The sequence below is a fragment of the Bactrocera oleae genome, chromosome 6 (genome assembly GCF_042242935.1).
Source record: "Bactrocera oleae isolate idBacOlea1 chromosome 6, idBacOlea1, whole genome shotgun sequence".
NCBI lineage: Eukaryota > Metazoa > Arthropoda > Insecta > Diptera > Tephritidae > Bactrocera > Bactrocera oleae.
This window is the reverse complement of record NC_091540.1, coordinates 72,296,728-72,321,696: the sequence shown is the minus strand read 5'-3', so window position 1 is coordinate 72,321,696 and position 24,969 is coordinate 72,296,728. Positions and strand designations below refer to the sequence as shown.

The following is a 24,969-nucleotide window of genomic DNA, read 5'->3' as shown; positions in this document are numbered from 1 at the left end:
TTTGAAGACTAAAACATTTTTTGTTTCTTATGCTAATTTTGATTTTGTGCCGTCGGCATTGTTGCCGCCATTCGTCATATCCATACGATTCTACTACCGTTATTTTAAATACTTTGTTTTCAAAAAGGTAATATAATTTATTTTTTTATTCTCTTTTTCAGATATTACGGAATAAATTAGTTCCGAATCTCACATGCAATTTTGCATCTTGCTTCTATATACCTATTTATATAGTTTTTTGGTATTGTTATTATTTTTGTTTTATTTTCATATATTTTATTCACTATTTTAATTATCATTTATTTATGAATATTTTACTTAACGAATTTATTTAGTAAATGTAAACGTTTGACATTTTTTAATTGAAAATATTAGTTGTACATATATATGGTATGTATGTATTTATGGAGATATATAATTTTGATTTTTTCTCACCCAAAATGCAAATGGGTAAATATTTTGATTTCATGCTCATACTTAACTACTAACTAGTAAAATTTTGATCTTTAGCTCATTTTTAGCGAAACAAAATTGTAAAAAAAATTTTGCAAATAAATAGGATTTATATTTTTCCAGATGAAAACTATAACAAATTTTATGAGAAACTAATTAAAACCCCTAAAAATGGTGGAACAATAATTTTCAAATCATCTGCTATAATGTGTATGCGTTTTTATCAATTTGAGATTTTAAACATTAATTTTTAATATTTTTTATGAATACTTTAAACCAAAAATCTTGAAACAGCATTTTTTCAAACTGTTTAGCGAAATAAGCAAATAGGCGTGTTTGTAAATTTGCCAAGCACTAACCACTAATAAGTCTCAATGAGGAGTTTGGATGGCAGAGACGGTTTTTTCGCAATTTATATTATATAATTAACTATTTTTAATGCATAAACAAGTAAACTGAAGTTACATGGTTGTGTAATAAACTGTTATGCATTCTGATCTACGTAAAATTCAAACCAGGTCTTCTCCTGCCTTTGATTAGAGAATGATTATCGTAAAATGCAGCTGCCAAATGAAAACTTGTATGTTTATGCCGCTATCGTTGCAAAATATCTTCACCTTCGAGAACTTTAAACTTCATTTCGCGTGTACGTTACTAATTAGTAAACCAGCTAAGCGCTAAGAGGATTATTGGAAGAGAACAAAAACACCCAAAATAAATACGCAAAAACTGCAGAAAATCGCAGATTTCTCCCATTTCCTCAAAACAACAAAATCACATAAATTTTTAAGGGTTGGGTTTCGATTTGTTGTCAGCAAATATGCGCGAATCCAAAGGATCCTCTATTAGGTATAATCTTTCGCATAGGAGAATTCGCGTCGCTGCTCTTGCTGGTGACCCGCGTGTGACATGACAGGTCTGTAACGCTCGTTAATGGGTTCAGTTGGTGCGTTAACCCCTTTCGACTGCCAATTACGAACTACAAAGAGCAACAATAACGAAAAATGAAATAAAATTAAATAAAAAATTGGACAACCAGCGGCGAATGTGTGTCAAAACTCAAAATGTATCACTTCGCTGTAAATACAATATATACGAGTGCGACATGTCACATGCACATGTACGTGTGGTCGGTACGGCGTTGTAGGGCTTCCCGCACCCTAAGTGTAAATCACTTTTTCTTACAAAAAATGTCTAAAATAAGATTTAGTTTTTTGTGCTCTAAAATTGCGAAAAATTTCGGAAAATGGCAATTCATTAATTTTCCAAACTGTCACCGAGCCGACATGTATATATTGCTGTTGTTCGTGTGATGGTTTGGGTGATTTTTACCGTTTTATACTGTTTTTGCTGGATTTATAGTTTTTCTGGTGTTTAAATTGCGCTGACGCACGACGAATCCTTTATCCTCTATTTACTCAACTACAACAACATTTTCGCCTGACCCTTCCTGCCGCGTCACATGTGCGTGTGTATGTCGCAACTCGTGTGTGCGCGGATTAGTGACATTTAGGACTTTGCAGCACCCTTTGCCATTCCGCACCGTGATAATCTATTGTTGCTGTTGTTACGATACATTTCCGCGCGTTTTTGTGCGAAAAATGTCAAAAATTGCAAAATTGAAAATCGCAACATAAATGCAAAAAAAAAACAGAACAAAACAATAGTGCAACTCTTTCGGTTGGAAAAATTCACATTAAACCGAAAAATTGGGAAATTTACCTTCGTTCGTTGTGTGCTCTTTTGCTGTTGGGTTTTGTGTGTGTTGGCTGCTTTGTGGCATGTTGAAAGGGTTACATAGTCAGGGTTACACCATGGTTTGTTTACACATGCGTGTGAGTCTGCGCGTGTTTGTTAGTGTTTTATTGCCATTGGGCAGAGTTCAAATGATTTGTTGCGTGGCACACAGACAGACGGCTGCATATTATTACCCTTTTCCACATTTTCCTAAATATCACTACTGTTTCGGGTGAAATTTTCACATATTTTAAGTGAAAATGTTGAAAATTTTATTTGAAATTGCATTTGCCGTGGCTCGATGAGCACAAAAGGTCGTAAAGGTTCGGTAGGGTTATGACGTCGGTCACAAGTCGTTTCACCTTATCATCAATTACATGTCTCTACACACACACACACATGAAAGTGAGAGGCATATGCCTGGCTGCAAGCAGAGCTCAGCTGTTTGCTCCCCTTGAAATTGCGTTTCGCCGTCAAGGCAGTCGGAATGTTGCGCATGCGCTACGCACGTTGGCTGCGCACGCCAGATGTAAGCGACAATACTTTCAATTGCCACATGGGCAAGCGGGTAAGGCTCTTCAGTAATTAATGAGTTCTTTTCATTTCATTACAACATTTTGGAATGCAGGCTGTATGCGCTAACCCTTTTCCGTGGCTTTGATTGGCGGCTCATCGAACTTGAAATAGTTTTAATTGAAAACCCATCGATTTGGCTCCTGAAAATTGTGTTAGGACACGTGTATGTCTGCCGCCTTTTCATTTGTAATATACATTTTTTGGTTAAATTCATTAGGCTAAGTGCATAGTGGAACCTAATGTAAAGTCTGCGACGATGAATAACTTTTTCAGCAATTTCTCGTTTTCAAATTTGAACTGTCAGCGAGAGGCAACTCTATGTTGATGTGCACATATATTCACATAGTTGTAATAGATGTTGGCTGAAAAGAATTTAAACCAGGTAAAGAGGCTTCTTTAAGGGGCAAACAAAACGACAAGGAATAAATCCCGCTTACAGTGCAAAAACCATGGTGAGAGCGAACAAATTTACTTTCACTTTATTGCTGACCAAAATTACCAACATCAACTATTTCCATCACCGAGGTAACGCATAAAATTGTTTAGCCATTTATTGCTTATTGCATACATATGTATGTGCGCGCTAATGTGTACCAAGGCCAACAGCAATTATTCACACACACATACGTAGCCATGTGGAGCATATGGCAAACGTTTTCTATTGATTTCCAATAGTGTAAACAAGTTGAAAAATGTTGAAAGAAAGGTACAAGAACTCAAAATAACAAAAAAATGTACAGTTATGGGATGTTGGCTAAACTATTGTATTATGGGCACAATGAAGCGGGGTTCTATACATAAAATTAGACTAAGTACGAGATAAAAATTCTCCGAGATATTTTGCAAATAGAGTGTACATTAGATTAGTAAGGAAATATGCATTTTCTAGCTCCAATTTCAGTTGGCGCTTTTTTAAGAAAATTTTTGTGAGCTCTGTGAAAGTGTGTAGTAAAGTGTCAATTTCAAATCCCTATTTATCTTTATAAAGCACGCAGAACTTAATCAAATTTCAGCTGAGTCCAAAAGCGAATAAATTTTTAACCAGGCAAAAGAGTAACAACTCGAATACCTCAATGAAATGAAAAACAGAAAAAACAGAAACTGAGCAAAAGCAAAGCATAATTCCACTTTTATATATACTTTTCATTTTACCTAAAGTCCACAAAAACTTTCATACATGTACATGTAAAGTGTTAGTAAATTTGCGTCATGCACAAGTATATTCTATATATATAGATATATATATATACATATATATTCTCACTCTCATCCCACACACACCTCGTTCGATAACCGATTTTACTTCTTAGTTGGCGCATTTGGAGGCTGCGACTTACGATATCGTTGCAAATTAAAAGAAAAGTATAAAAAAACCCATCCACTCATTCTACTTTTCTCATTTTCATAAGACATGCCATTTTTTCCAATGTCACTTGCTCCACTTCACCGCTCTGGCTACACCTTCTTCAACACATTGCTACCAAACTAACGGTTGAATGTACAAACACAACTATAACGCACAAATACATACAAACACAACTATAACGCACACATACATACATATGTACGTATGTATGTAGATATGAATACCTCATAGAAAATTTCAAAAGCCAAAAAAATCAAATATTCAACGGAAACTGTAGTAAATCAGAAATGCAAAGAAACTCTCGTCCAGTAATTCCGAATTTTATGCGCATATACTGCTTTCACCCCCACACACTCTCCTAATAAGCTGAAACTTATTTACAAAGCAATCGTATTTTTGTAAGGCATGTCAGCATGTAGGCTTATATTAGAAATTCTCTTTCTCTGAATATATTTTGTTGATGCACACATGCTCAATTGGTATATGTACATGTGCGCCTGTGTGTATGCTACTAATTTTCTTTTAAGGTTAGGAAGAAATAAAATGAAAAGAAATCGTTTCAAAAAGAGGAAAACTTCGTTGCTTTCATTCGATAAAATTACAATTTTCCTTCGAATTTTTTTTCTCAGCTCTATTTCGTCTCTTATAAAAGTCTAAATCAGACGACTGCCAGCTGGCCACTTCCGTTGGCAACTGCAGGACGCTGCTACGCAACCATATAAAATCAGCCGCACATACACACGGACACATGCGTCGAGTTGTGTGCACAATGGATGGCATCAAATATTTTGGACGACCAGCCCCTCCCCACCCAACCAACTCATGTGCACATTAACACTTGTGAGATGTGAAGATGCAGAGGCGATCTGGAGTTGGCGGTGTCCCAGTAGGAAAGCCAATCTATCGAAAAGCTACACACACAATTATAAATGCAGAGAAATGTGCAAATTGAAAAATTTTTCTTCAATAACTGAATAAATTTAGTTTGATTTTGTATTCGTGAGGACATAAAACTTGAAGAGACTGCAATTACCTAAATTCAAAATATTTCTGATGGGAAGTTGGCTTGCGTAGTTATGCTTGTATGAATGCGTGCATGTGTGTATGTGGGCCAGGTCCCTGCCACCCTCGCAAATATGTGGTTACAATTTTTGCTTTGATATACACTCATGTGCTACACAGCTTATGCCCCTAGGTGCATATAAGTGTATGTGTGTCAATGGCACTCTTTGGCTTCTGCATCTTTTGCCGCTCTGCAAAATCAAACCAAAAGTATAAAATGAAAGAGGAGAAAAGTAATAAAAGTAAAGAAAAAATTATTTTCTTTTCTTTTGAGTTTGAAACTCAGCAATCGCCAATGTACGTGAGGATGCATAAGTACGAGTTGGGGAGTGGGTTACTAGTAATTTATGGAACACTTGTATGCCATCCATTTAATGAACAGAGTGAACATTTATTTATCATCAGTTAGTTAAAACACTATATTACTCATTATCCTCGGAGTAAAGTTAATAATTGGTCTCGAGAATGCTCACTTCTAACTTATGTTTTAACTAATCAGAAGTTTTCATAAAAAACCGCTAACCGAAAGTCAACGCCTAATCCTATTTGCTTGCATAAATTCATTCAGCAGAATTAGACCATCATCATCAGAATCTTGAAATGGGTGTATCAGCGCTTCTCGCGAGACAAGCGTATTTACTGTTGGGTTTAAACCACACGGACGTTTGTATTTTCGTAAATACGTAGGACGCGGGTGTAAGAGTATGAAAAAATAGTTCTTAAGTGAGAAAAATTGTGGTATTCACAAGCGCACAAACAGTTAGCTGACTGCGTTGGCCAAAGTTTGGGGTTGATGCTTAAACATACAAACATGCACACATGATTGGGAACCGGTGGTTTGGGTTTTTACCGGTTTTCGGCGGTTTGCTGTTCGGCGCTTCGTTGCGACGAGTGTAAAATGTTTTATTCTTGTGAGCTTAGTTTTTCGAAAAGTAAAATGCTCGGCAAAGCTAGATGTAGGCATGCATATACCACTATTTGTGACATGCCACGCATAAAAATTAAATTTACCGTTTAATGCAGCAATTTATTTTTGCATGAATGTCTGTTACTGTTGATTGCTTTTATCAAATGAACCATTATTTGCATTATGAAACGAGCGTATGTATATAATACAAATAAATATGTATCTATGTATGTGTGGACACAGAGTAGGTAGAAATGTGAGCAAACAGATTGAGAGCATCAATTTTCGGCAAAGCAGAATACAACTTTGAAATAATTAATCACGAAGTCATTGACGAAATTCAATGAAAGTAAATAAAATGGCGAAAGATGGAGCCGAAAATGAAAAAAGTAACATTATATCTTTACATACATATGTACACACATACATACCATATGTACATATGAAAATATAATCTATGTATAATAAATACATATTATATATAATAATAAAAATTCGTGAAAATAAATGCCGTTTTCATAACATTATCGATCGAGTTTCAATGGGCACATACATACATTCAGATATGGTGCATATCACCTCACACATACACGCACAATTTCAAATTTGTATTTGCGTTAATTTAGTTTGCGACAGCCCCGACTTTATCATTTCATAGAATGTTGCATCATTATGTACTTTTTTATGTGGTTCGGTTTGGTTTTAGGTTCGTTTATAATTTTTCGAATTGTTGACTTTGTTGTTATTAATTTATTAATTCACTAGCGAATGCGCTCGGGCACATGTCCGCTTGCCGTAGATTACAGTTTTTCAGTTAATTTATGTGATGCGATAAAGTGCTTAAATTTATGTGAGGGCGTCGGGTGGGCGGCGGTTAAGTTTATTAAATGCTTTTCAGCCACTAATTTCACATCAGGCGTTTTTATTGCTTTTGCGTTGGTCAAAATGTATTATAATAATTATTATTACTACTATACTCATCAGCATTATTATTTTTTATGCCGGCCTTATTAAATTTAGAAGAGAGTGGCAGTAAAAGCGCTGAAAAAAGGAAAATTTCAAGCGTGCGTATGTGTATATGTGAATATACTGAAGTTAAGCCAGCCAACCACCCTCATTGTTAGTCATTATCGAAAATCATTAACGAAAATAAGGAGACTGGAACATTTTTTCAACATAATTTTGAAAACTATGTTTTATTTAATTAAATTTTCCTTTTTTGTAAAACGGTGGAAGAATATATATTCGTTCAAAGTTAGCGGATATAATTTTGTATTTTATGGAAAGTTATGTCTGAACACCGGAAATGTATTCTAATAATAGAGAAGTAAGGCTGAAGGTAGTTGCAAGCCTTCGAAGGTAATTCTAGCGTGAAAGAGTGTCTCATAAAAACCCAGAGGTCTTCAATAAGCGTTTGAAATTAACTTAAATCGTCGATAACACCAAGAAGCAAAACATTTAGGAATTTTTTTTTAGTATTATATACATTATATACCTATCTCATATATAATCAATCTCTTCTGCAATTATATAGTTCACTAAATTCAACAATGAGCAGGAGAATGCAGGTAGTTTATAGGCAGTTGGTATTGCCAAACATTTTCTCTGCAAGAAATTGCATTATTAGTGACTGGGCGTTGTGAAAGGTGGTGCTCGGTAACATTTTTAACATTTGACACGGCGCACATATTACCGTTATAATTTTCATACAGATATTTAAATTATGACACTTTCGACAATGAACAAGGGCTGCTCGTGTTGGTTGGCGTTGTTCCACATGCCTAAAGCATGAGTGTGTGTGTATGAATGAATTATTAAAACGACCATGAGCGAAGTAACTGTAAGTGCGTATATAAACGTATGTGTGTATGTATGCACTCTGTCGCTTTGAAAATGTTAAATTATTAAAATGCCTTCACAGGACATATATGCGTGCCCACTACGGCGAAACACAAACACACACACGTGTAGTTATAGCATACATATGCATAAAGTTATAAACGTCATGGGGAAGTTTATTATTTTCAATACGAAGCGCGTTCGAATATATAATTTCACACTCGCAAACATACAAAAATTCACGTGAAATCAGCATGTACTTAGCATTTAGTATGCAGTTGCATGGTGACAGTGGCTCAAGCCCACCAAATCGACTTCAAATCATAAACAATACCTTTATTACAGTTTTAGTTTCGTTTTTGTTGTTGTTCATTTTTTTAATGTAATGGGTGCACAGTTTGACACCAAATTTTATGTTTATACTTTCGTATCACCGGGCCATTGTAATACACGACAAAGTTGATACATCTATGTATGCATATAACTGTATATATTATATGTATACATACATGTATTGTGTATGTGTGCGGCTAAGTTGTTTTTTGGAAAATATGGGCGGCGTAAAATGTGGCGATTATATTTTATTGGTGGAAACTTATTCGTGGTTACTTTGAAAATATGCGTGTAAATGTAAAATCGATTAGGAACCCATTTTCAAAAATAAACAATTTTCTCTATCATTAAGTGCATACACATTAAATACGATTTATAATTACACATCATACATATGTACACAGGAAAAGAGAACGAGCAAAGTAGTCACACCGAAGAGGCCACAGTTACCTAAGTTAAATTTAATTACTGTTTTGTTTTTTGAAAAGTAGAGGGCTATGTGAAGCCATAAACCAAATTATTCAATTACACATAATTTTTTTTTAGTTTGAGGACAAATAGATCAAGGATAGCCTTTTGTTTTTGAGAAAAACTGTCTTAGATAGTAGAAAGGAATCAAGAACAACAAATCTAGATCTATGATTGTAATATGAAGAGAACAGTTTTACCAGGTTTCAACAATATATCTCTCAAGTATGGAACATTTCTATATATGTACGTATATAAGTGCCCTTTTGTAATAAGAATTTGTTATAGTATACGTCTTATATCTATTTTTCGGGGTCAACATTCTTTCCATGATTTTTTTGATAATTTTGAAAAACAAAAGTCATATCCAATTTTCTTTGCTACCCTAAAAGTGTTAAACTTTCATAATACTCCGCACGCCTTGAGGTCAATTAACATGTATTCCCCATTGTACGCATCTGTCATATTGGCATCCAGCACAGATTTTCCAGCAAAAAGTTGGGTTAGCAATCTACATACATACATATATTTTCACTCACTCGCCCAGCAGCAGCTTCAAGTACATGTATACTTACAAGGAATGCGTGAATGTACATACATATAAATATATATATATATACAAGTACCATATGTACATACATATGTATTCACTAATTTTTGGTATCGCCCTGTCAGCCGAGACTACTGAACACTTTAGAAATTGTATGCTATTTGCACAAGTTTCCACTTGTCTGACAGCCACAAACAGAGGCAAATTTTCATTCAGCACACACATACATATGTAGATATTAACGAGAACATGTGTGTGTATACCTGCGTGAACTTTCAAACGCACTTAAGCTCTTACTCAACCGACTAGAAAAAACAGTTTTGAGGAAAGGTGCCTTTGTATATTGCTCGAAGTGTTGGTGGGATTATCTGCTGTCCCCCCGCCCCCCTGTCTGCGCTGGTAAGTTTGAGTGGAAGATGACATAACCCCACAATTGAAAGTAAATAATATCTGAAGATTTGACGCATGCATAAAACTGTCAATTGCATACCCTCACAAACACACATATATTTGTACACCTACACACACAAACGCAAAAGAGAGTTTCATTTCTTTGCTTTCTTTTGTATACATACATATTTTCTCTCATTAAAGCTAGGTAGGTGGGAAGGTAAGCAGATGGGGGCCGTGGTTATGAAACGTGTGCTTGAATTTCTTTGAATACATCTACATAATATCGCAGCGGTGTGTGTGTGCACATTTTGTCATGCATTCGGGTTTGGCAAATGTTATAGGAGGATTTTCTTCGATGAAAAACTTTTCTATATTTCGGTATCAAATATTGACTTTATTAATTCAATGTAAAAACTGTCAAAACGGACGTAACGAAAACTGAAAATGTTGTATTGATTGTTTGGCCTCTTCAGGCAAGTGATTTTGGCGTGTTAATATCTGTCACTATGGAAGCGGAAATGAGTGTGGGTGGACGTTAGTCTGCCTTGTTGGATAAATATTGCATATACATATGTATGTATATTTGTAAATGCATGTGTCATGTTGATCAGCAGACTAGTTAAGCATTATATATAGTTTTTTGATTTATTGTATATTTATAGACATAAATATGAAAGTTCACTATCTATCACCCCTAGAAATACAGCAATTATATGAAACGAGGAATCAGCCTTGTGGGCAATCTACATTACAATGGAGGTTTGGATATTACTTTAAACGAGATGGTCTTAGTGATTTTGGGAATGGAGAAGTAATTCTGGCATTTGTCGCAGATACCCGAGCACCAAGGCCTTGGCGGAGTGACTACTAATTACTATTTCACCATCCTTCTAAAAAGGTTACAGAAAGCCTTCGTAAATGCAAGAAGGTGTTTTTCACATCATATTCCCTGATCAAGTAGGTATCCACGAATAAGACAAACAAGTCAAGAAAAAGTCGCAATTAGAAACGCTCCCACTTTGCAAAAATCAGCAAGATTCTATAAGAATCTTTAATGTTAAATAAAAACATCTAAAGCTTGTAGTTCGATCTGCTTATAGTTGACCAAAGCTATAAGTGCTCTTGTTGACCTTAGTAAAAAACCAGTAGTGGTGTTATTGTCACAAAATGTAATGGAAATGGAATTTGGTATTGATACGAATATACAATTCTGTTGGACTATGTTATGGAATTCGCACAAATCAAAATCGGAAAATATAAGCTGTTTATAGCAAGCGGATTGTTATCATTTATGGTGTTATGGTGACAGCCTCAATTTTTATTTGTTTGTCATATTTTACTCAAATTTCACATTTCAAATATTTTCCAGACCAAACAATAGGATTAGGTTAAAAGGCCCTCTGAGACACACAAACAAATATTACCGCTATTCGAAGATGTTGCAATGAAAGTGTGTGGCAAATCTTCTTAGGTTGGTTTAGGTTTTTGTGCGAAACCCAGAAAAGTCCGGCTAAGGGTAAATAGGAAGAAAACCAACAAAATACAATGTAATATAAATGAAAAATGATATAAAGAATGAACCGAAAACAAGTCATTGGCTGAATTAGCAAGTAAGGTCTGTGTGAGAGCAAGTAGCCGAGACAGTACGCCTAATTTCGCGCTATGACTCTTAAGCAGAGTGAGCAGTGGAAGAGGAAAATGAATTTGAAATGTATACAGGGGCCGTTGAAAATGAAAGTGTATATGTGGTCGCGATTGTGTGCGTGCTTGGCTGTAAAAAATCTCTGCAATGCTAATATTGTATGAGTAAAGATTGTGGCAGATTAAGTGGTCACCTGGTGGACCACAAAGATATCAATGATAAGTGCTGAAAATTGAACAAAAAGTTCACGAAATAATGCGCAACTGATAGACATTTTTAAATTGTGTGGAGACTTTACTTACATAAATGTGAATATAAATACGTAACTGTAAGAGTTAATAAATATATTTTATAAGTTTTGATTTTTGATTTTTGCTCTTCAAAACAGATTTTATCGCTAATATATGTATGTATAAATACAAATGCACGCGAACATTTAGTTTCAAATATGTTCTTTATAGTCACATATTTTAAAATTTATTTTATTTAAATTTTGTTTCACCTTTTTGGATATTAAGTTTTTATGAAATATTCAAAATAAAAAATGTTTTCATAATTTTCAATAATAAAATTGTATTTTGATTTTTGCTCTCTCACATTTCGCTTATTCGGTAATTACTTATTTACTTACAAACACATACGTCAATATGGTATATGTGGGTAGTTTTATATATGTGTATATAGTATGTATATTTGTAAATTAATACCATACACATTACAATTTTAATAGTGTTAAATAAATACAAATATGTAAACATAATTTTCTTTTAATAATTTTGTTTGTGTTGTTTAATATAACTTATATAGTCTACTAGTTTTGGTTTGGTGGCCATCCCGAATTGGATTGAAGCCTTTTGATTTTTTGCTCTTAAAAAGGTACTCGTACTTGTGATTAATGCCGTTTCGAATAATTTCCTTTTCATCTTAAACTCTCTTATAATCTATACTCAAATCTTCTCTTGTATATTTTACCACTTCAGTTGTATGCCTTCATCATAAAAATTTTTATAAAATCACTTAAGACACTAAAATTACAAAACCAGGGTCAAGAAATAAAATATGACAAAAATTCACTTGCAAATCCTACAAATTAATTCATGAAATAAGTATTTCCAAAATTAAAAACAAAAAATATTAGTCAAAAGCACCCTTGAAAAGCTCTTTACACATCTAAAATTATGCCGTTATGGTTAATTCGATCAGAAGCGTCTTCCGATATACGCAAATTAATATTGAGATGAGCAGAAGCAATATTAATGGAAAACATACCTACAGGTACGTACACATATACAATATATATGTATATATATAATGAATGAACTAAAGTTATTTGTACCAAATTGATTTTGCCATACTGTATTTTTCGCATTCTTGTCTCCTTCGCCCTCCTTCACATACCGGGATATACCGTTTTACAAATGTATTTAATAGGGGTCGAAGACTTTACAACAACTTTTTGCTTCCTTCAAATGTAATTGTTGCATTTGCGAAAATTCGCATTTTTATGGCAGTTTTTCACTACATGCAATCGCTCCGTTATTGTTGCGTGAATGTGCCGCCACATACACATACACATGCAAACGCCTTTACGCCCTCGGCGCGCCACAACTGTCAAATGCATGATTTAATGTTATTAACATAATGACGTAACGGTAAAATTTGCATAGCATTTATAGATAGCAATACTATATAAATTTACAACCGTATATCGAGTTTAACGATGGAAAAGCTGATAGGCTGTGCGCCTCAAATGTCCTCTCCTTACTTCTCAGTACGATTTTTGTCAAGGCACAAAATCAATATTCCGCCGATGCATTCGTTCCACATATGAGGGTGCTGAGTGGATTTTTACCTTCTGCCTGTAAAATCCGCTTGGCATAAAAATAGGGATTCATGTACTTCACCTTCCTCTCGCGCACAATTGCTGCTAAATTGCATTTTTCATTTTTCACTGGTTTTCTTATTTATTTTTCTGCCAAAAACATTATGCGACAACACATGCAAAAGAGGCATTATTAAAATGGGATAAGGGAGACTGGTGCGCGGTGTCCGGAGTTGCTCGGAAAATTGTACTTTTAAACATGCAAATTCAAATACCGTTCTATGCACTTTGAATATTTCCTTTCGTTCGATTTTTTGCACCCCTCTTGCCGCACAGGATACCGTGAGTGCACGTATGTGTGGAAGTGAGCATGGCGGAGCTGGCCGATAATATGAATCCTGCATGCAAATGCACCCAAATGACAGCAATAAAAATGCAGATTAAACTTTGTCAATGCACGACAAACCAATTGGTCTGCAAAGCGGCTGTGAGCAATACAGAATTTATTATAAATTGCCATCAATTCGACACAAAATTAAAATATCGACGGTGCATTGACGATTTAGTTATTTCTTTTCGTTCTTGCCATTTATTAAATACCTTTCGTGAATTATGATCACTCAAGCACATTGGTGCAAACATGGCAAGAGCTGATGTAATTCGCCGTGGAGGGTGAAAACTAGTCGTTGGCAGGAAATTTTATGTTGAAAGTGCATTATTCAAAAAGAGAAAAAAAACCCAAAAAAGGAAAAAACGTAATAAAAATGAAAAATGTGAGAGGAAACACTGCCGGCAATCAAAGCCGCTGAATGAAAGATTTTGAAAAGTATCAAATGTCCTTGAATTCTATGCTCGCACCGACTCATAAATATGCCCTTGGCGGCTGCCACGACGCAACTTACTGCTTGAATCAATGAAAATTTGCATGCCTCACTGACTGCAAGTACATGCATATCTATTTCATTTGCATATTGGCGGCTGTATACACACATAAATACATAGGTATGTATATATGTCTGAATTTCGCACAGTGACGAGTGGCGGCATGGTGCGTGCGACACGTGATATATAATTGTTGTGCCGCCGGCAGGACTTTTCCTTAATTTTCTCACTTCAACAAAAGTGAAAGTAAGTCTGCGAAAATCAACGCGTTCAAACGGGGCTAGCGTGATGACAGAGAGTATCCAAAAATAGCGAAAAGTACTTGCCAAATACGACAGACATTGTCCTCTGCAGCTGTTGCTATGGAATAGTGTAAAGTCAAGTTGAGGGCGAATTCAAAAATCCACCCAAACTAGCAAATTTTTCAAAAATATTTTGCATCACTTCAAAAGTATTTTTTAAAGAAATAAGAAAACCAATATTCCTGGTTCAAATCTTTAAGAAATTATTGAAATGTATTGAAATGAGCTAGCGTCCATCCATGCCCATCGATTGGCAGCTATAGCAGGATTCACGCGCTTATCGCTCTGAAACTGACCGACGAGCGAAATTCCTGTTTTTATAATTACAAAGAAATTTGGCATAAATCATGTGTAAGTTTTTAAGAGGACACAAGCATTATTACTTCTTTTCCACTCATGTGCTCACATACACAAAAGGCATGCGGCTGTATGGATGTAGATCGAAATTAATTTTTCCCGATTTTCTGCTTTCATTATCGTTTTTTAAAAAAATCAAACAGCAGCTGCCGTAAATTTTCAGCATTTGCTTCAACGCGGGCGTGTAAATACTCGTATGTGTGTCTGGATTTCTCATTATTGTTAAATGTAGCTGATACTCTAATAATGATGAACAAACACACGCGCGCATAAATTTGAATAGAGTTGTTTGACCGTGCCGTTTTTTACTTCCCGTGTCCCTTGTTACTTGCGCACATACTTCAGTATACATAGATGTGTGTATGTACGAGTGTGTACATATGTGCAGAGGATCCAGCGCGTGGCATAACTGTGTATTTGAATGCTGCCAGTTGTGCGGTCATGTGGTGGTCTGCATTTTCCGGCTGACTTTTTTCCAGTATTTTGGCATTTTGAGGGTCGAATCAAAAATGCAGATGCATTTTTTATTTTGTAACGTTTTTTGACTATTTTGTACTGCGCTCTATTGTTTTCTTTTTTTTAATGATTTTCACAGAAATACTATCGCAATCACAGCGGGAGTGGAATAGGAAGGGAGTTTTTTCATTAAAAAGTAAAATGCGCGAAACAAAAGTGGGGGACGTTTTTAAGCCGGAAGGCAACTGTTTTATTTTCTATTTTGTTACTATATTTTGCTGAAAATATCATAAGCTACTTTCAGACAGACGGACGTCTATTTACGACACAAAGAGAATTGCAACACTGTTATATGTACAAATGACTTTCAATGTGATATGTCATGATGTCATGTGCGGTACCTTGATAAAACTCAGGTAGCATTTTATTCTGTTTATAGTTTGTTGTATTGCTAAAAATAGATAAAATCGGGTCAATACTACTCCTATCTTTCATATACCTGATATAAGATTTTCAAACTTCCAGTTAGCCTTATGCCCTATATATTAATTTATTAATATTAGGCAATATGTATGCTATCTTAGCAAAAATAACTACACGTATAATATTGGATATACCTACTATAGTTTAATGCCGAAAATATGTGAATTTAGTCTACGAATTACCCCAACAAATACCACATATACGAGTGATGACTTCCGTTATTCTAACAAATCTTATGCCGAACAATGTGTGAGTTGTATACCTCAGAAATGTTATAACAACTCAATCAGCCTTTCCCTTTCTCTGTCCCCAATATAGCCTGTATAATAATTTCCGACTTTCCACCTGACAAAATTTGTGATACTTTAATAAAATTAAATGAACAACTTTTCTTAAAATTGTGTGGGAATATGAATGAAATTGATCTAGACTTTGATCCAAACCTTATTATATCCCTAAAATAATGGATTGCGATTCTCTGGTTATATCTCATTTGAAGATGATTTTAATACAAGTTTAGCTGACGTGAAGTCATATATTTATATGCTAGTAATAAAACTAAGTGAGTCTGTGACCTATAATAGAACTTAATAAAATACCAATTTTGATTGAAATCCATTTACGATTCCGTCGAATAATTAATGTTGAACTCTTTCGCAACATTTTTCAATTCAATTCATTATCTTCAGGAATTAAATTTATAGTCCATAGAATCAAAGTTATTTATGATAATCTTTCATCAAACCGATTCGAAGAAATAAAATATCAATTAAGACCAAATGATTAATATGCAATTTAGGCCTTGAATATAAACCATGAACAATTACCTATCTATTACGAACTCTAATGCGAACTCAATTAAGAGACAATAACCCATTACAAATTATAAACTGTAAGCTGTTTTCGAATAAGCATTGTGTGGAGCATGAATAGCTGCATAGCCCGGTTTCTAAGGGACCAAATTGTCATTGAATTCAATTAAAGTATAATCCAATAATATTAGTCTTCTGCCTCACATGAGAATCTTCTCACACATACTGTAAGTGTCTCTTGCGGCACAGTCTCTTAATTAAATGACGCCCTAAGGCATGTTGCAAAGTCAGAAATCAATAAAACTGTCAACTTGCTCAGCAGCAAATAAGTGTTAATTTTGTCACTTACTTCGACAACAAGACTACATATCACTACTGGTAAAAAATGTTTAAAAATGACTTGAACAGCGGCTTGCCTACTTATACATTTTTTAAGGATATATCACAGAAAAGTTGTGTGCGTATTTCTCTCCCTAACCGTCTTGATTGTGCCATTGCTATCGGGTGACAATAATCATAGAAATGTCGGAGATAACACACAATTTATTGGGATAAGAAATATATATGTGTAATTGTTTGAGTTTTAGTGGAAATCAATACCCGTCGGTGTTGCACGGCACTCAATGCTGTGGGTTAGTCTGTGCAAAAGAGGGAGGGGAGAGAGTTTGTTGACGCTGGGTTAAATAGCACGAGTATTTGCACAGTAGGGTATCAATGGAATGCTCTAAAGTCAGCTGGAGGGTTACTTAAAAAACGGAAATAAAAAACCAAATTGAAAGTGCGAAGGTAGGGGAAATCGGGCGACGGAGCGAGTTGTTTAGCTAAGCAATAGTGAAATGAATGCTTGGGAAAGTGTGCTTAACACGCGTCTACAAGACAAATATCGAATTAACACCATTTCATTGTAAAGAGCTTACTTCTATTTGTTTTGATTATGTAATAATATGTTCTCCGGGTTTTTAATTAGCAACAAAAATATGTGAAATTAAAGGGTTTATGTACATATGTATAAAAAGGTATGTTTAAAGAAAAATATCATAAATTAAAAAAAAACTTTTTCTTGGCAACTGTTAACACAAAATTTAATAATAAAAATATGCTGAAAAAATGAGAATCGAAAATGAAAGAAAGAAGCAATGAAAATAATTGTAACAAATAAATTTATTTGGCTTCTGAAATTTTTATAGCTATAATTTTACACTTGAAATAATATTCTAATTGAAATTAAAATCATAAATTAATTTAAATTCTTAAAAATATTTCTATTTATTAAATAATTACAGTAATTATATAATTTTTGACAAAATTAAAGTAAAAGCAGTAAGAATCGGCAATCGCTAAAAGGCACGCAGCTTTTTAAAATACTTAAAAAATTTCACAAAAATAGCAACTGCCGTTGTACTGTTCGATTCACATACGTATATGTATGTGTTGGTTTCGGTTTTTTTCAGTTTTCGCAAATTTATTTTGTTATTTACTTAAGTTTTGTAGATTTATTTTTATTTTTGTAAGGTGCAACACTTCATTGCTGCGGGTGCACATCGCAAAATCACCTTAAATGCTAGAAAATTAATATACATATGATATGCCCTCGCAACAATGAAAGTCGCAACTTTGCCGTTATATACTTGTATGGCTAACCTATTGTTATATATTTTTGACTTTTCGTTAAGGCTTATGGCTAAAGTCCACTAAGCTTTAAGCTATCAGCAAGACTGTTTGTATAAAATACGTTGACTAGACTAAACTGGGCTCGTACCGTTATGCAAAGATCTATATGAATCATATACTTGTATCATGTTGAAAATAATATTCCAAAGCAGAGCGAAGCACTTACCCTGGAAATCTCAATTTTGTGAACTGTCTAACTTAACTACCAAATATACTATGTTATTTATATACTTTTTTCGATTTGCAGTATAAAATCACTGTCATTATCTAATAACGGTACATAATTAGTATGGAAACGTCCACGAGCCCAACCTTTTACTTCTCTTGCAGACCAGCTTATTTGTAAATTGTATGTGGATTTTGGAACATTTTTCGCTTCTTTGTTTTCCAGTACAAAGTAAAAGAATTTCATATAATTTAAGTAAAAATTAAAATTAAATACGACAATTACATAAGCACATACAACTTCCGACGATCCCAACGATTCTTCAAATAATGAAAACGTTCCCGATTCGTTTGATTTTTCTACTTTGAGGTAATTTCTACTAAAAGTCTGCACAAATGAATGGCTTGCAGATTTACCTGGCAATCTTATTGTTATTAGTTATATGAGGTAGTCATGCGGTATTTAATATTTTTATTTTTATTTTTATTTCTACTCGCTTTTAACTAAACTTTTCTCAAGCCGCCACATGTTTCGTGGTTGTGTTCGTTTGTGTTTTTATTACTTTATATATGTATATATATTTAATTACTACTACTCTTTTAAGTAATAATTATTTGTTAATTTTTAATGGAAAGTACCAAGTAAATTGTACTTTTGCCCTGAGAAAACGTTCTTGTCCTGTTTTGATTTACCTTATTTACTCGTATATGTGTGTGCAGTTGTATTTGTGTGGAAATTTGTATATACAGTGCATTCATTGGGTTAACACTATATGTGTATTTATATTATATACTATGTACTTGTGCAAGTACTGTTATCGAATGTGGTACGTTTGGCAAATATGTATGGTATGTACGTATTCATTGTTTGTGTGTATGTACTTGTGTTATGTTACTATCTTATACAAAGTGTATTTAAGCTTCGATCGATAACTAATGTTTTGTAACTAGTTGTTAATATTATTAAGAGTAAATTCATAGTTTGACTGAAACTTTTATGTTTTTGAGCAAAGCCTTTCCCTTTGTGGATTTCATGCATATGTATGTATATGTATATGAATGGATGTTTGTATGTATCTGTTATTTTGGTATTCATAATTTCAAAACTACATGCTTAAGCATAATTCTAAATGTTTGTTTTATATTGCAGACACTTTCGCCTCACGGAACAATGTCTCACACACTAAACTTTTTTCTTCGCATGCCTATATTTGTATTCAATCCTGTATGTATATAATTAAGTGTAAATTTAGCTAGACTGCAATTGTGACTGTGTTGTGCTTACTAAAGTTGCAGAACCTCGATTTAATTATATATGTATGTATGTACGTATAGAATTTGCATTTCCGCTAAATTTTTGTTAATTTCTATAAAAAAAATTTTGATTTCATTTTAGGAACTTTTGATTTTTGTCATCACCGAATGCTTAGTACTAAGCCCGAGTCACTTGTGCCTAATTTTGCCAGATGTTGGTATATATAATTCAATTGATTTCAACAAATTCTAATGAGACAAATTATTTATAAACCTTGTAAATTCTGTTTCTTCGAGTGATTCTCATTTAAAAGCGCATTCAGTCTTTTTGGTTAGTTAGCAATATTTTAACTTGATGCAGAAAACATTGATAAACTAAACGCGATTAGTTCAAGAATGGATTAAACTTTCCGAACGGTTATTTTGTTGAAATCTGTTAACAACATATACGCAACAATCTAGCAACAATTTGTTCAAGGAAAGGGCCTTAGTCATAAGCTCCAGCGCTCTAGGCTGGTGTCAAGTTGAAGGACACCGTTACAGGCCCTGAGATGCGTTTTCTAACGGGCAAATAAACTATAGCTGGCACAAACCTGTTACTGGACTCCTCAGCACTATCTGCAGCGCAGGCACCGCCTGCCATTGTGTCCATTTCACGCTCATTCTGTATTTCCAACACAAAAGCTTGCATTTGAGGTTCACCGTCTTCCGGACCGTCGCCTGTCACGCCCTTCGGCACCGCATAAGATGCCACTTTTCCACATTTCTCCGCTAAATCATTGAGTGCGACCTGAGCGAAGGTGGTAGCGGTGCTGGTGGATATGGGTGAAGTCGCGATTGTGCGTGTTTTCTCCAACTTGATGTGCGCGAAGGCCTTGGTAGTTACAACCTCCTTGCGACCATCCTTTGCTTCTATTTGCTTTGAGTTGCGTTGTGCCTGATTCTCTTTAGTTGATTTTGATTTACCTGTACTACCAGATGGTGTGGCCGATCGTGTGGACAGATTAGTAGGTTCGACGCGTCCGCACTCCATCGTTGTCATGTTATTGGTCTGTGCCACGGACAGTAATGTAGATTTGTCCAACATTGCTGTATTGGTGGAGTCTGACTTCGATTTGGTCTCAGTACTGCCATTTGTTTTGTCTTTAATGCTACTGCCGGGTATTAATTGCCCTGAAGCAGTTGCGTTAAAATCTCCAGCACCACCGAGCAGCGTATGCGAACGCTCGTGTATGAAGAGGAATGCATAGTATGGAGAGGTGAAGGGACAAATGGAGCATTGGTATTCTTGTACACGTGGTGTAGAGTGCGTTTGTTCTGTTGCAGTTCCAAACATGCCCGGCAAGGTATTCTTGGGCATGTTACCGAGCAGATGCTGTGCATTCAGGTTTTGTAGGGCTTGAGCAAGATTCGCTGGGTTTGTTAACGCTCCAGTTGCAGTATTCATATTGTTTGCATTAGAACTTGTATTAGCTGAGCTATTTGGTATTTTGAGCGTAGGGCTGGAGGACTTGCTTAAAGGACCGTATTGTTGTTCCAATTCGCGTAGTTTCTCAATACCTGCTGTGCCATGGTCGCTTTGCAAATGTGCACGCAGCCACTTTGCACTGCGGAATCGACGTGTACAAATCACACAGATCTCCGTGTAGTTCGCGTAATCCGACTTAGAGTCACCGGAGTTGCCACTACCGAAAGGGCTCATGTTGAGACCGCGGTTGAGATCAGTTTCTACTGACGTTAGTTGCGGTTGCTGTTGTTGTTGTTGTTGTTGCGAATCAAAGTTTAGCCCATTTTGCCTAGGTTGTGGCAATGGAGCGCCCTCGTCGACAATGCCGTGCGTGTTTTGTTTGTGTACGCGCAAAAAGTATTTGCTGCAGAGCTCTTTGTTGCAAATGTTACACACAACGCCACCGATTTGTGCGCCGTTCTCGATTTCAATGCCGTGCATACGTTGCATGTGTGTCTTCATGAAATATTTGTTACACAGCTCCTTATTGCAAATTTCGCAATAGCTACTAGTTGGCGTTATGGTGTAGGGTGGACGTGAGCCCATAGATGCCGCGTTCGGGTTTATGGGACGTTCGGGTGTTGCAAAACCGTCCCGTAACGGACTTCCGGGTAATAGATGAACTTCGGCGATATGTTGTTTGAATTCTTGTATATTGGCAAAATCACGATCGCACTGATTGCAGCGCATTTCGTTGAGCGAAGGTATAACGCCAGGGGAACCGGAGGGCGAATGCTTAAGGACTTGTTGCTGCTGCTGTGCTTGCATTTGTTGCTGTTGCTGAAAGAGATGCTGCTGAAAGTTAAGTGGTAGTGTGCTGCTACCTTCCAATAGGCCGGCATGATCGGTCATCATATGAACTTGTAGTACATATTGATTCTCCATATCGCGGCCACAGATGTGACAACCAATCGTACGTTTGCCATTCAAGTCGTTCAGTTGTTGTATCATAGATTGCAGTTTTTGTAAATTTTGCAGGCCAACAGCGGTCTCGGGACTAGTTGGCATATTTGCACCCGAATTATAGGATTCAGCTAAAATCTTTTGCGGTTCTGGAGTAGACGCCACACTGTGCGTACCCGTTTGTTGTTGTGGTTGTTCAGCCGATTGACGACCGGATAAACATTTGTTTTCCTGGTTTTCATCATTTCCTCTTGAAACCTCTTCCTCATCTTGTTCAAGCTTAATGCGTTTAGCTATATGCTGAGGAGCATCGTCGGCGCCAATATTGGACGTGGTGGAAACGGACGAAGTGGCCGCGGCAAACATGCGTTGAGCCATGAGCGCTTTGTCATTAGCCATCATCAAATTTAACGGCATACCTGGTAGACCCATAAAAGGCCATGGCATCTTTTGCGCAAGCTGAAGTTGTTCGTCCTTAAGATCATCTGGAGGTACAAATATACCATGCCGCTTCCACTTATGTGTACGCAGGAAGTACTTGTTGCAATATTCCTTGCAACAAATTTCACAAAATGCTTCCGGATTAACCACGCCCAAACGCCGCAACTTATCGTGTGAGAAATTGGCATCGCGTGCCTGCTGTTGCGATTGTGGTGAAAGCTTACGAGGCTGCGGCGTGAAAGCCACTTCTTCTTGTTCAAGTGTGAAGTCTTGTCGGAAACCATCGGGCATCTGAAATTGCTTAGCTTCGGGATCTATTGGTGAATTTATATTAGACAATTCATGTTTCGATTCAGTTTGAGCAACTGGGGTCTGTGTGTCTGATTTCGATATTTGCACGCTTGACTGCAGTGGCGGTGGAGTGGGAATAGTCGGTTCGCCGGGGCTGCTGCGCGGCTGATCGTGTGCTTTGGCGCGATGACGGCGCATGGCGAATACATTGGTAAAACGTTTTGAGCAAACGTCGCAGTACACTGGCGGGGGTGCAGGCGGAGTCACTTGTTGAGAGGATGCTCCGTTGTTGGCTTGTTGTGAACTAATTTGTTGCTTTTGTGATTCCTCCAACGCCATTTGCTGCTTCTGTTGCATTTGTTGCATAGATTGTTGTTGTTGCTGTTGCTGCATTTGCATCTGCAACATCTGGGTCATGGCGCTCATATTTCCCCCAGTAGTACTGGCTCCACCCTCGCCACCAGCAGAACCGGCTGGATCGTAAATGCCATGCTTGTTTGCTCTATGTGTCTTGAGAAAATATTTGTTGCAGAATTCCTTATTGCAAAGATCGCAATAGGCTTCGGGATTAAATATACGAATCGGCGGACGATTCAATCCATCAACTGTGGGAAATCCGGGCATACCTAATAACGGCAAATAGCCGCTGGCAGAGAGTGCTGCTGCAGCTGCAGCCTCAGGCGGAAAAGGAAATCCCATGCCCGGCATAGTGTTCAGCCATGGCTCTTTGCCGTTAGATAGAAGATTTGTGCTATGGTTTTCATTTTGACTTCCGGCTGCAGTGACAGCCGGCGGTGAGGTGGAACTCTCATAGTCAGGACGTTCCATTTTAACATTTACTGTGGATAGCATGTCGTATGGTATGAGCTCTGCCTTTTGTTGACCCACATCTATGGCACGGTTAATACTCGCATGTTCGGTCTCATCATTCTGATGTTCTTGTAACATATGTAATCCCAGTTTAAATTCGGTTTCGAAGTTTTCGCCACATGTTTTGCAAAAAGTCTGATAAGGATTTCCCAGCTCTTCCTCCAGTGCGTGTGACTTCGGTGGACATTCGTCGCGCATTCCCAGCTCATAACTTCCTGTTTTTATTTCCGAGACGATTTCTGTTTTAGGTTTTACCAATTGTGGCGAGGAAAGACTTTCTTCGCGTCCAGCCGCTTCAGTGTCTGGTGATATGTTTCCAAATCTTTGTTGCTTTTGTTGCATCAGTTCAAACGTTTCCTTCAACTGCTCTATTGATTTTGGTAAAAACATTTTCGATAATTTGTCGTCGTAATCGATTGGCAGTGTGGTCGGTATCATGCTGCTTGCTCCGAATTGGTCCTTATCTGCCATTATGGCTTCTGCAGCCGCATTGATTAGTGCGCCGTCACTGCCCTCATTTAAACTTAGTGCCGCCGCTGCTGCGGCTGCGGCTGCAGCCTGTGCACCAACCCTACTGGGATTGTTCTGTTTGCGTCGTTTTTTCGCAGCATCGTTTATTGCCTCCAAGAATTGTAGTTGCATGGCTGCTGCATTAGCGGCTGCCGTCATAGCGGCCATTGCAGCCGCTGATGCGCCATCATCGGCGAGTGGTGTCGTTGACATTTCGGCGTCATCTTCTGGTGTCCCCTCATCTCGTATTGTACTATCAACGGGCTCCTCCAGTGTAATTACGGCACTTGTAATGCTTCCGCCATTAGAGGTTTTTGGGGACACGCTTCTACTCTGTTTCGGCGTGTGTGGGTTGGCTGGGCTCGCTTGACTCGCTTGGCTCTCACTGCTTGCTGGAACTTCGGTGATGGAGCGCTTTTGTATATTTGCTACTGGGTTTGAATTTGTTGTGTTGTTGTTGCTTGTGGTTGTGTTATTACAACTCGTGCTGTTGTTGTTGTTGGTTGTTACGTTACTATTACTATTGCTGCTGCTGCGATTATTTAGCGAGGATGCATTGGAGACGTCTGAAAGTGCAGTGTCCTCGCTGCTTAAGTCTGGCGGTGGGGTGGCATAAATAGAAGCGGCCATTTTTGTTATTACTGTTGAAGCGAAATGAAGAAAAGAAAAAAATGGAAAAACTATATTTATTAAGAAAGAATCAAACGTGTTTCATAATTAATGCAACGTGCGAGTATAATTTATAAACTTTACGCATCGGAATAAATATGGGAGTGCATGCGTTCTACAACAAAAATTATGAACTTGTGAAACGGAAATATTTTTAAAGCAGATATGCTTTGGAATTAGGGGTCCAAGAATTTAAGTTTAAGAATTTATAAATATTTTAGTTTTCTAATTTAGTAACCAATAATCCT

The 24,969-nt window shown here is 36.5% G+C and overlaps 1 protein-coding gene across 1 annotated transcript; it reads right to left on the bottom strand.

The window, feature by feature from the left end:
* Window positions 1–18,771: 18,771 nt before the first annotated feature.
* Window positions 18,772–24,682, bottom strand: LOC106623027 (uncharacterized). Its single transcript, XM_036364147.2, has one exon. It carries the CDS (start codon window positions 24,680–24,682, stop codon window positions 20,039–20,041), a length of 4,644 nt encoding a protein of 1,547 aa, XP_036220040.2. The 3' UTR covers window positions 18,772–20,038.
* Window positions 24,683–24,969: the final 287 nt, after the last annotated feature.